The 13587-nt window shown below is 33.2% G+C and overlaps 1 protein-coding gene across 4 annotated transcripts in view; it reads right to left on the reverse strand.

Moving 5' to 3' along the window:
* The window catches only part of LOC143226047 (DNA (cytosine-5)-methyltransferase 3B-like), a 70402-nt gene that overhangs the window by 27326 nt on the left and 29489 nt on the right, over positions 1-13587 (reverse strand). For all 4 annotated transcript variants that reach the window (XM_076456458.1, XM_076456457.1, XM_076456456.1 and 1 more), the window contains 5 exons: positions 11889-11990; positions 11147-11267; positions 10626-10760; positions 2165-2209; positions 497-630 (listed from right to left, as the gene is read on the reverse strand). In XM_076456458.1, coding sequence (XP_076312573.1) covers positions 497-630; positions 2165-2209; positions 10626-10760; positions 11147-11267; positions 11889-11990 — 537 coding nt within the window. The remainder of the gene's footprint in view (positions 1-496; positions 631-2164; positions 2210-10625; positions 10761-11146; positions 11268-11888; positions 11991-13587) is intronic.

The raw sequence follows: 13587 nt of genomic DNA on the forward strand, positions 1-13587 counted from the left end.
CTTATACTAGTGCTTTAGGACTAATTTTCAACCACCTGAGTAACTAGAATCCCAGAACCTAGCTCTATTATTGGATTATTACATTTTATATTACTAATGCCATATGACAACGTTCTTGGCACTTAATACTCAAGAGAACAATATATATATAAACAATAGAAAACTTAAGCAAACTTAGAAACACACAAAGTAATTGTTAAGAATAGCACAAATTTTAATCAGGCAAAGTTATCTGTTTTTAATATATACTCCAATCACTGACAATTACACAAAATCATCAACTTCATTATATGTACATATTCATTGTTTTAAAAAAAGTTGGATTGTTCTGCAGTTGTTAACTTTTTAAAAAAATATATAAAAAATATGTTTTTGTAACTTACTCTAATTTATTCTGTTTACTTAAAGCTAAAATTAGACAATTCTACATCTATATGAACAAAGTGAAGAACTTTCTAACCACTGTAAAAATATGTAATGGTTAAAAATATCTCACATTAGTTCCATCTTCTCCATAAGCAAACATTGTTTCTATAGTTTCATCTTTGCATTGCTTACATAAGCCTCCTTCTATAAGTGGGTGCTGAGTAGATATTTCTACTAATGTTGAATCACATGCTATACATACATCTGAATACACATTTGAATTGAAAGAACATAATTACCAACTTGAAACCTTGATATTTCTATGGAAATTTTCTTTTAATAAAAAAAACACTAATTGTTGATATTTTATAAAAAACACTCATTTTATACTAAATTTTGTTTTTAAAATTATGAAAAATAATTATATACACAATAATCAATTTTTTTAGAGTAATTATTATCACCTGATGTAATTTTTGTTAATATGTATCCATTATACTATTACTTATTGTAAAGTCTTTGAGACTCTCTACCTTCCTAGCTATATCTAATGCTCACGAATTTTAAAATTTTGTACAAATTGAAAAAATAAACTGTCTTATTCTACAACTGAACAAACTGTCTAGTCCACATACATAATCAATGAAAAATTACAACAAACTCTAAACACAGCAACAACAAAACACAAATATTATCTGTACAAATAAAGCACCAAAGAAACACTGATAAGTTTCCTCTGTGTGCACAAATTATATGAAACATTATTAACCATTTTTTAAAATGTTTGTTTTAATTTTTCTCAGTTCCTTCAACCAGGCACTTGTATCTCAGTTAGCTTAGCTTTTAATATTTCTTTTATTTGATTCATTTTTTAACAATGTAAAATGGAACAAGGTATAGCTTACTATTAAAATCATAAATAAGACATGTATAGTTAATATTAAACCAGTTTTATTCTAATTTTAAAGATACAGCATTCAGTACATATTTGATTGTGTTGTTCTTAAAGTGTTATAAAATGATTTTCAATTAACAAAAATTTTCTCAACTGTTTTTATTTATAAAGCCAGATTTTCTTTGTTGTTTAAACACACAAGAATACTAGCTCCCTTCTCTTCCACGTTAATTAATTCAGTAATTGCTTCTTTATTGCTGATTTAAATTATCATTGCATAAATATAAATATTCTTGATGATGAGAAACCCACTTGAATTAAAAATGTATCTCAGAACAGCTGGTATAGGTATTAACACTTTTACTGACAAGAAGAGAACAACGTTTATACTCTCGTTCCTAAGGTATGCATCACATATGATCACATTCAAACACGTTTGTGTGTTTGTTTGTTTGTTTTAGGAATTTCGCACAAAGCTACTCGAGAGCTATCTGTGCTAGCCGTCCCTAATTTAGCAGTGTAAGACTAGAGGGAAGGCAGCTACTCACCACCACCCACCGCCAACTCTTGGGCTACTCTTTTACCAACGAATAGTGGGATTGACCGTCACATTATACACCCCCACGGCTGCGAGAGCGAGCATGTTTAGCGCGACGCGGGCGCGAACCCGCGACCCTCGGATTACGAGTTGCATGCCTTACGCGCTAGGCCATGCCGGGCCCATTCAAACACTCTCTCTTTCTTAACCTGAAGATGACCTAGGAAGGTCGAAACGTTGTTTTCTCCTTATCAGTAAAAGAGTTAGTACCCATACCAGCCATTCTGTGAGACAAATATAAATACTGAAAGATATTTCTAAATGCTTGGTCTATTTTACTAACATCTAACAAGAATATCTCTCACCTTGAATTCTAAATTTTCCTTCTCGAACCTTCTTTAATGCGCTGTCTGTAAAGCAACAAGACGACAATTATGAGGGCAGTAATAAACTCTACAAATTTATAATTCATATTCGTATTGGACTTTTTTACTCATAAGTTATCCAGTTCTGTTACTAATTTTCTTCTTTTCTACCCTTGGGTTTCTTTGTCCAATAAATGTTAATGTCATATGTATTGGGTTGAGGAATAATTCGTGAGCGTTTTTTCAAGTTAAAAAAATATATTCATAAATGAAACGCTTTCGCAAAATATTTCATGTCATTTGGTAGATAATTTTTTTGCTCTAATAGATGGTGTGTTTGATTTTCATATGTCTAATTTTTGCTTTCATTTTCAGCTCATTAAATGGAATGTCAAGTGGACAAAATCGAGCATTTTCGACACCATCTGCTTTTCGCATTTAGTTTCTTGCAATTTCGTTTAAAACAATGTATACTATATACCTAGGTATTACATGAAATAAAGTATCATAATAAATGTTTTGGGTGTAATGTATTCATGCATTGAAGTATTGTACAGTCTTGCATGTAATGCTTGAATGAAATTATTTAAAAACGCTCACGAATTATTCCTCAACCTAATATAAAAATAATACAAAGTTTGTTGCATTTTCCATTACTTATGTCAATTTTTAATATACAAAAATTAGTTGTTTAAACTAAAACAATGGTGCTTTATCTACTTTCTTGGCTTATTTCTAATATGCTTTGGTTGAAACTATATTTAAAAAAAATGAGACAAAATTGTTTATGAAAACATTTTATAATAGCAATATGTCACACAATTTTGAATTATAAATATAGGTGAACCACTTCGTGTGTTTATACAGTTGTATATGTGTTAGTAATCACACATATTGAGTTACTTTGAATGAGATAATTTTCATATTAGTTACAGACAAATTATTTTGGTATTTTCTGAGGCCTAAATTGTTGAAAAAGCTTTTAGAAACATCAAGGAAAAAATAAACCGTTATTGTCTATGTGGATTGAACTTTGAATTATCTTCACCAATGAATTAAAAAAATTCACCAATAAAAGAACAACACTGCATCACATAATGTTTAGGTACAACAAGGGACCTATTGGTTCATCTAGACCAGGCGTTCCCAACCGGTGGGTTGCGACCCCCTTGGGGTCGCGAAGCCTTGGCAGGGGAGTCGCGTAGCCTTGTTAGAAGTAGCTTGGAATAACATTAATTTTATTTCATCAATTACATTTTCATGCTCTTACATTTTTTTTTTTTGTTTCGGTACAAAGCAAAACGTGTGCTACGTTAGTTCAATGTCATTAGTTGATATTATGGGTGTATGTATGCGTGCCTGTGAGTGAATGTGTATGTGTCTGTAACTGTATGTATGTGTGTACTAGTGAGTAGCGAGTATGAGAGTGCACGCGCATGTACGTATGCTAAACTAAACTAAACTAAACTAACGTGGCAGGGGTTCAGTTTAGAGAGAGAGAAATCAGAAGAGTTCTCTCCCCAACCGGGGTGTTCAGGAACGTTGTGGTTCCTCTTCGTCCCTTTTCGTGGATTGTTATTAAGATTAAGTGGCGGTTTTTTTTTAATTAAATAAATTTATTATTGTTATTATTCTTGACATTTTGGGTGGACGATGTCTCTCTAAATGTTGTCTTGGGTGGAGGCAAAGGCAGCAGTGGAGAGAAAAGCCGGGACCTGTCCTGAAAGGAAGAAGTTGAGCAAATGTGAACATGAATATAATTCAAATCCGGATCAAATCAAACGGCACGATTCAGGGTCTGGCAAAAGATTTGCTTGGGCTGGGATCTAGAAATCCAATGCCTAAAGATTTTGATGTGGGGGGAAACGGGAGTGCCCCGAGAAAACCCACTTTCACAAGACAGGCGCCGAAAGTTTTGCCTGTCATGTGCCCTGTATCTGAAAAAAAAAAAAAAAGGAATTCATGTTAATGACATAGATTTTGTTTATTTAGATTCTTTATTGAGTGGATTGTGATTCTTGAAATATGTTGTGATATGTATTTTGTTGGTGCACTTGATAATTTGTGTAGTGATGCCGTTAGTTTGTTTCTATTTTCTGCTTTTAGATAATATTTGAGAGAAAGTTCTGTTATTCTATCTCTTATAGTTGGTAGATTGCTAATTTGGTGTAGATAATTTGTTGGCGTAAATGATGGTAGGCTGAATGCAGATTTTAATATTCTGTTTTGTTGCACTTGGATTTTCTGGAGTGTGTTGTTTGACATATTGTATGTTACTTGGCATCCGTACTCTATTAGTGGACGGATGTAAGCCTTGTATATTTGTATAATAGTGTTCGGTGCGCATTTCGATTGTTTACCAGTTATAGTCTTTAGATATGAAATCCTTTTTCTGATTGATGAGTGTATATTGTTTATATGTTTTTTCCATGTTAGTTTTGTGTCGAAAGTGACGCCAAGGAATGTGATGTTTTTGCTCATGTTAATGGTTGTGTTTCCAAGTGATAGTTTTATTTTTTCTAGATTTTTTCTTTGCTTCTTTAGTTTTCTATAGAAGGTGATTGCTTGTGTTTTTGCTGGATTTAACACGACTCTCCACTTGTTGCTTCATGTTGAGACGTTGTTTAGTTATTCTTGTACGCGAGACATGGCCATTACTGGGTTTCTGGAGGTGCTCCAGATTGCGATGTCGTCTGCGTATTGTGAATTGTGCTTGTGTGTCTGTTTAGCTGTGATTAAGTGTGTGTGTGCTCGCTGTCGACACGTGAGTCACATGTCCGTTGCTGATTGGTGGATGATGAATCGCGCGACTGGTCACGCTCCCTTCCCTCCCAATACTTATCCCATCATTACTCTACCTGCACCCCCCCCCACAAGTAGTCAGTATAAGATCTACAGTTGCCAAAGCGTTCATTATTCAACATTTTTATTTTATTTTAACAAGGAGATAAGTAAGCAGTAGAGGTGAGTTGTGTCCATAGCTAAACGGCTCAGATACTCATAATGCTACCTCAACATTGACTTCACCACTGTGCTCGCCAACGACGGCATCGAGAAACCACAGTGTGTTTTGTGTCATGCTATCCTGAGTGCAGAGTCAATGAAACACAAGCGTCATCTCGAGACGAAACATCCAGAACACGCAGGGTTTGGATTTCTTCAAACGGCATGAACGGTGTCTTAAAAGCCAAAGAATCGATAGAAGTGGGTCGTTTCAGCAGCAGAGTGCAGCCGTAGTGGAAGCTTCATATGAGATTGCATTCGAAATTGCTAAACAAGAAAAGCCTTACACGATTGGAGAAACACTTCTTAAACCCTGCATGATGAAAGCAGTAAATCTTATTCTTGGAGAAGCCAATGCAAAGAAGATGCAGCAAGTATCCCTGTCAAACAATACTATACAGAGGCGTATTTCTAAAGTGTCTATGGATGTGAAGGAACAGGTTTTGACTGAAATCAAGGGTTCCCCTTTGTTCTCCTTTCAGCTCGACGAGTCAACAGATGTAAGTTCATGTTCTCAGTTGCTTGTCTTCGTGAGATACATTAATTCAGGTGACATCAAAGACGAATTCTTATTCTGCAGTGCACTTGAAACCACATCAAAAGCTGATGATGTCATGGAAAAAGTTTCAACTTTTTTTCAAGACGAAGATCTTCAATGGGAAAACGTGTGTGGGGTTTGTACGGATGGGGTACCGGCTATGCTGGGATCAAAATCAGGATTCCAGTCGAGAGTGAAGAAGCTAGCACCTCAAGCAAAGGGCATCCACTGCATGATTCACCAATATGCTCTCGCCAGTAAGACTCTCCCTGCCTCTCTGCAGGAAGTGCTTGAATCTGTAATCAAAATTGTAAATTATGTGAAGACTCAAGCACTCAACACTTGCCTATTCAAAGAACTATGCAAAGACATGAATGCTGACCACGAAGTCCTTCTCTTCTACACAGCAGAACGTTGGTTGTCGAAAGGAAACGTTATTAATCGTATCTTTGAAATGAAAGATGAAATAAAGCTATTCCTGGAGACTCAAGAAAGGAAAGATCTTGTAGCTCGCTTCAAAGATGAAGCATGGAGTAAAAGGGTTGTGTACCTAGCCAACATTTTTGACCAGCTGAACAAGCTCAATTTGAAGCTTCAAGGAAGGGAAACACATGTTCTCCTTTTTCAAGATAGTCTTCGGGCATTTGTTTCCAAACTGCAGAGCTGGCATCGGAAAACCAATCTTGGAAATATCGCTATGTTTGAAAAACTTTGTGGAGTGACGGATGAGTCTCAGATCCAACTGGATCAGTTCCTCAAGGATGAGATTACCGAACATCTTCAGTCTCTAGAAAAGGAAGTCGAGTGTTACTTCCCTGAGCTATCACAGGAACAGGAGGCCCTGGTAAGATACCCATTTTGTACTGAACTTGATGTATCCAGCATCCCAGATGATATCCAAGATGAATTTCTGGATCTAAGGAACAACTCTTCAGCTCGTGATCTCTTCAAGGTGAAATCCGTGACTCAGTTCTGGTGCGCTATGTATCAGTCATACTCCAAAGTCAGCATGATAGCTTTACGTGTTCTTGTTCCATTTGCTTCTACCTACTTGTGTGAGGCAAGATTTTCCACTCTTGTCAATATAAAAACAAAGAATAGGAACAGATTGGATGTTGGAAATGACATGAGACTGGCTCTAACAAACACTCGGACACGAATTTCAAAGCTGGCTGCTGAAATGCAACATCAGGCATCTCACTAGCTGGGTTGGATAGCTGTTCACATTTATGTTAATATTATTTTAAGAAATACATGTTCTTTTTGTGAATTCAGGTTGGACCAATGTGATTTAATTTGCTAATAAATAATTACATAATTTTTAAATATTTTTTTTTAGATGTTTCTTTCCCTCTCCTTCACAGAAAATAAAATAAAAACTAAGCTGCTGATAGTAAGCCCTAAGTAGGGGGTCACATGGGTTTCAAACTTTTAGGTAAAGGGTCGCGAGTGCCAAAAGGTTGGGAACCCCTGATCTAGACTGTCCCATCCCCTAGACAAAACTAAAATGATTAAAATAAACCCAAAGCCAGCCCTTATCATTCATATTATTATAAAGTTTTCTCTTAAACTCATTTAAATTTACTGCCTCTACAACATCTAAAGACAACCCATTCTAAAGGACAGCCACCTTGTTAAAAAATAAAACTGTTTTAGCAGAGGATGACACTTACCCTACCAAAATTTACATTTGTTTTCCCTAGTCCTACTATTTGTAATACTAAGTACAAAAAAAAGATTATGCATCCATTCCTTTAACAATCTCTTTTAATAAGACAGAATTTCAGAGATTTTAACCTCTCCTTATATGACATCATAATCCCTTTATTCTAGTAACCCTTCTCTGAGCCCTTTCATACAATTCAATGTCCTTACTAAGGTAAGGAGCTTCAGATTGAAAACAATACTCCAAAGGTTGCCTACCCAATGACATTTACAAAGAAATTATAACTTCTTTTGACTTGTATCCGATATTTCTGTATATACAACCTAAACTCCTATTTGCCCTATCACTAGCAAGAGCATACTGCTTGGATGGCTTAAGAGAATGATAAACTACTACACCAAGATCCATTTCTTTTATGACACTGTTAAGGTTATTCCAATCCAAATTATAATTTAAAGTGCAATAACCCACATACATTATCTTGAATTTGTTACAATTAAAACCCATCTGCCATTTATTCACCCAACTCAATAAATTGTCTAGATCCTTTTGTAAAGCTGTAGCATTCTCCTCACAGCCAGCAACACCCAAAACCTTAATATCATCTGCAAACTTAAGCAGTTTATTGACAAATTTTTAGTCTATGTCATTAATGTAAATAAAAAGAGCAAAGGTCCTAGGATTAAGCTCTGAGGTACTCCACATTTTATATTAATCCAGTTTGACTGAACTTCATTTATAACAACTCTCTGCCTTCCTCCTTTCAACCATTTAGACCCCGTACATATAAAGACATTTTTACAAGACTTTTTATGTGGCATCTTGTCAGATGCTTTCTGAAAATCAAGGTACACCAAATATACACCATTACCCTCAACTAGATAAGCAGTAACCTTTTCATAGAAAGAATATTTGTCAGACAAGATTTTCCCACAGTGAAAGCATGTTGACTATCAAATGAAATTCTAAGCTTTGTTAAACAACTTTACAAAACTTTAATCAGATTTTTCTAAACATTTTTCACAGATGATGCTAGACAAATAGGCCTATAATTACTATCAGAATTTTTATCACCTCCCTTGAAATAAGGAGTCACATTAACTAGTTTTCAATTATCTGACATGTGCCCATTAATCAAGAACTTACAAAAAATAAATAGAAAGTAGCTTACAAATCCAATTCTTAACAACCATCATAAACTTTGTGTAAATATTATCTGACTCAAATGTCTTAACATTTTTAAATTTCATAATTTTTTCTCAACAAACTCAGAAGTAATATGATAATCTTATTCAATCTTGTTTCCATATATTAACTGTTCAGAATTAGGAATATTGCTTAAATCTTCATTAGTAAGAACTGAAGAAAAACCAGAATTAAGTAATACAGTCATCTTATAATTTATCAGAATAAGCTTTCCTTCAAAGTTCCTACCTCCATACTAGCATTATGTTTACAGTTAATGCATTTAAAGAAACCCTTACTGTTAATTATTACATTTTTATTCAATCTTTTTTTCATACACCCTTTTTGATGTCTTAAATTCCTGCTTGAACATCTCCCATCATTCCAGTCAATTTAAATTTCCCAAATTTGTGATGCTTTTCTTTAATTTCTTCCTAGGGTGATTCAAAATTGAGGTCCTTCCCCTTTTTTTGGATAATTAGGCTCCCATACAAATAGATGAGTTGCAATCCCTCTAAATATGGCACTGTAAATCAGTGCTAGTAAAACATGCACAATAACAAAAGTAGTCAGAAAATCTTTTACACTAAATAAGTTCACTGTTGCTAAAGGTATGAAAAGTTTAATATGATGAGATTAATAGAAATATACTATACATATTGTGTTGAAATAAATATTTTATGTATTCAGATGTACACTGTCCATGATACATTAAGTGAACATGAGATTCTTTAGAGTCTCAGTTATTTATATCATGTACAGTTATTCATTGCAATGCAGGTTTGCCAAGTGTTTGCAACCTTAAATTCAGAGTTCATTAACTCATTGATTTGTTAAACATAAATTCTAAGTGTAAGTGAAAAATGAAATCTAGAATCTTATCAAAAACTGCAGCTGTTATGTTCAGTGTGACTGCATGTATAATTTTCAGTAATGTGAAAATACACGACAATGAATGTATACATTGCATGCAAGATGTACACCATTAAGTTCAAACTAATTATTAGGTGATACTCTTTTACACTAGGTTAGTTAAAAGTGAAAATATATATGAAGATTGAATTATAGCAGTATGTAAGATGTCAGAGAAACAGAAATTTTAAACTGCCAACCACAGGAAAAGTAACTGGTCAACAACACCCTTTGCCAGTCCTTGGGCTACTTTTTTCCAATGAATAGTAGGAGTAACTATCATATTGTAATGACCCCCATGGTTGAATAGATGCCTATGCTTAAAACTTTGTCAGGCTCAAAACTAATAAATAAAAATTAAAGCAAAGAATTAAGTAAACATTAAGTTTTTAAAACTTTTTTTCAGATTTTTTATACATATATCACATTCACCATCTAAAAAGAGTACAATTCATTTCTTTGTCTTTAATTGTACCCTGAAAGTACTAGGGCCACTTATAGTGCATGGTTTTAAATTTCAGTAAATATTTCACTTGGTCTAGCTAAAAAGATTTTATCACCAGAAGAAGTAAAAAGCCAAATATATTTTATATGTATTCACAATAGCTAGTACTAGCTCTGCAACAAGAGAACAGATGCTGGTTAATAGCCACCTCTTACTGTGCAAAAGTGGTGCATCAGCAAGTCACCAGCACTAACTCAGGAACAAGTAACCATTTCACGTTGGCTTATCAGAAAAGAAAAAAAAGAAAAAAAAGAAAAGCTCCAAAACACAGTTAGTTGATGATACTGAATTTATAGTTATAGTGTAGTATTCTTGGTGTGTCACTGATTCAAAAGATCTCCAAGCACTTGAAGTATTTTGTTTTTTAAAAAAGAAACAACTATAAAACAAGAAAGATCCAACAAAAATGATGTTGTTCCAATAACAAAAGATGTTCATATACATGGTTGGCCAAGTATTTTTTTTTCTTGTTAGTTTGTTTCTCCACCAACTCAGCAATTCTTTTTCATTAATTACTTTTTATGTTTGAGAAAAAGAAAGTACATGTGCCTAATATTAAAAGAAATTTAATGACATAGAAATATATTTATATATATACAGTTCTTACATTAATTATGCAACATATCTATTGATTAAGAAAATTTGACCAAACCTTTATTCTCCAATTGTTCCAGACGTGAAAAACGAGGTTGCAAAGAATTTTGGAAACCAAAAGATTGTAGAGCTTGAAGATACTGGGTTTTTATTCGATTTAAATGTTTTAAAACATTCTCTGAAATTGGTGTGGCTAATAAAAGATTAAAAATATTAAGAATAAATAATCAAATATGACATCAATTTGTTGTAAAACTAAAAATAAAAAAAAATTCCAAAATGATTTCTTTCTAAAGACATCAAATGACATTAAATTATTTTAAGTTTATTATAGTTAATACCAATTTAAGGACATTGCTGTTGTATCATACTCAATGAGCAAACTTTCATACAAAACAACCTGTCTGAATAAAACTGTATATAGAAAACATTTCTATATACTTATTTTCTGAAATAATGTTAAAATGTGAAAAGCATAAAGTTTGTAATATTTATTTTGCATCACAACAAAAAAATTAAAGTTTTCCCAAAATGAAGAAAACTGAACAGCCTCTACAAACACATTTCTCAACTACTTACCAATGTCAGGAGCATATGGGTTAGGCTTTGAAGATTCTGTCCGAAATCCATTTTTGGCCCAACTAAGCATTCTTGCAGAGTCACCCTCAACAAATTCCACTTTAGCATGCACAGCAACTTCCTGAAATTTAAATAATCAAAATGCAATTTAATAATATGGTAACTGTGTAGCATTTATATATTAACAAAGAAAGAAATGTGTAAGTTTTAATATGCTTTGACAGAATTTCAATTTTATTTTGCAAACTTCAAAGCGAAATAGTTTGAAAACAAGCAGAGTTAAAGTAAAAAATAGAGTATTTTCAAAAAATTTTCAACATAGCTTCACTATAGCATACTTAACAAGTCTTTTCTACATACAGTGTAACTTATAATCTGTTATTAAATGTTAGAAACCTTTAAGCCTACTTCTTTAAAACTATGTTAAGTAAAATATGACTATAATTTCTGTGATTATATGTGAAATCAAAACATATCAACTACAGGAACTGGTTGAAAATAAATTTTTCAGAGGACTGTACATAAATATTTATAAAATAAATTACATTGTAGAATAAAACATTTTAAATCGAATTTCCAGTAGTGAATATTTGTAAACTATTAAAATGGTAATTTACTCTTGTAGAAAACAACATGCTTCACCTTAAATGTAAAAACATAATATATGGTAAAACCTATAAACATAACAATCATACAACCAAACAGATTACATCATTATTATACTAATAATATTTCAACTTACTCGGATTGCCTCTAAAACCCCTCTTTTGAACATTTTGCCAGCAAAGTCACTAAACTTGCTACTAAAATCTTCAACAAAATCCACCAGCTTGTCCCTTGGTAACTGAAACAGTTATTGATTATTTAGTATATACTTAAAAAACAAACAAAAAAATCTGTAAAGAGAACAATGTTTTTTCACCATAAAAAAACATTTTCGTTTCTAGTTACAATGTTAACCAGGAAGGATTTTGATGATTAAAGATAGCAGTACACATTATATATGCTTTGAAAGAACATGTGCTTGCCTACATTTAAATTTTTTGTAGGCTAATGTATAGTTTTATTACATGTACAGAAATGCAGAAAGAGTTAATATTACTCTTAGCATTTCATCATATAATGTGTATTATAGGATATAACAATTAGCTATGCTGTAGCTTTCTATACTTGTTGTCATAACTGCAAATTTAAGGTTCATTTAGTGTAAAGCATTCTATCACAACCATGTTTAATATGTTAGGTTTTGTATACTTATACTTGTATTTATCACTTTAACTTCATTTATATTTGCGACAAACTGTGTATTATATCTAACAGCACATAATCAGGTAGAAATTCACTGTTAACATTAAAAGTTATAGTTTTCCTATCCTAAAAATATATTTTTCATTTGTGCTTACCCCCCTCACAAGATTAGTTATTTTTGTTCAGTGCTGCCCACTATATGCAAACTTTTTCTTCACAAATGCCACAAGCCTATTGCTCCCCTCTATTGGAATCATATGATTTAAACATATCAATTAAGTGAATCATCATGTGTCACTTCTCCACTAATAGGAGCCTGGCATATTCATGCAACATGTGATTCCTTCTATATGTCTCTACCAAACTATCAGTTCAAAGTTTGGCAAAAGATATAAGCACCAGAGAAAAGTGTGAAGGAAGAGTGGAAATTATAAGCAAAAGTAAGTACCTATCAGAAATACATTTCACTTTTGGATGCTTTTAGGGATTACTTCTATCATTCCCTTGCACCAGTTACACCTCCTATTCATTGTAGGATTCTATCTAGTTTTGTGAGTGCAGGGAAGTACCATTTTGAAAGTTATAATTATCCTATACTGTAGGGTAACTATAGCACTTCTGAACCAGGTGTACTCTTCCCCATCCATGAAATATGTGGGAAATAAGGGCAGAAACAGAGAGAAGCACATCCAAGTGGGAGAGAACTATGGAAGATAGTGATACCAACTGCAAAATGTATAAAGAACTTAATCCCACTTGGTATAAAAGTGGATAAATCAATGGATGTGCCCCTAGATGTAGAATGGCTAGGATGTGATGGACTGTGCTCGTTAAGTCCACTACATCCAAAACCCATGCCACTGAGAACTGACATCCATATGGGGATAGGATGAGGATTATATCATCTTCTCCTCACAGTTAAGAGACTGGAGTGAATCCAGAACTACATTGACTTCTAACCATGACACGTGATATCTTTAATCTATTGATCCAGAGACCTGACATCCAATATAAAAAAGGCATAAGGTGCAACAAGAGATAGCAAAAAGGACAAAACTGGAACAATCTCTCTTACCTCTATTGTGACTTACAACACAGAAGGAGTATGATTAAGAAAGGAATATGGACAACCATAAAAATATGTGAAGACTTGTACTGGTTGGTTTTGCTCTAAATCCAAAACACAGTAATAG

This window comes from Tachypleus tridentatus, chromosome 9 (assembly GCF_004210375.1).
Source record: "Tachypleus tridentatus isolate NWPU-2018 chromosome 9, ASM421037v1, whole genome shotgun sequence".
NCBI classification, from domain to species: Eukaryota; Metazoa; Arthropoda; class Merostomata; order Xiphosura; family Limulidae; genus Tachypleus; species Tachypleus tridentatus.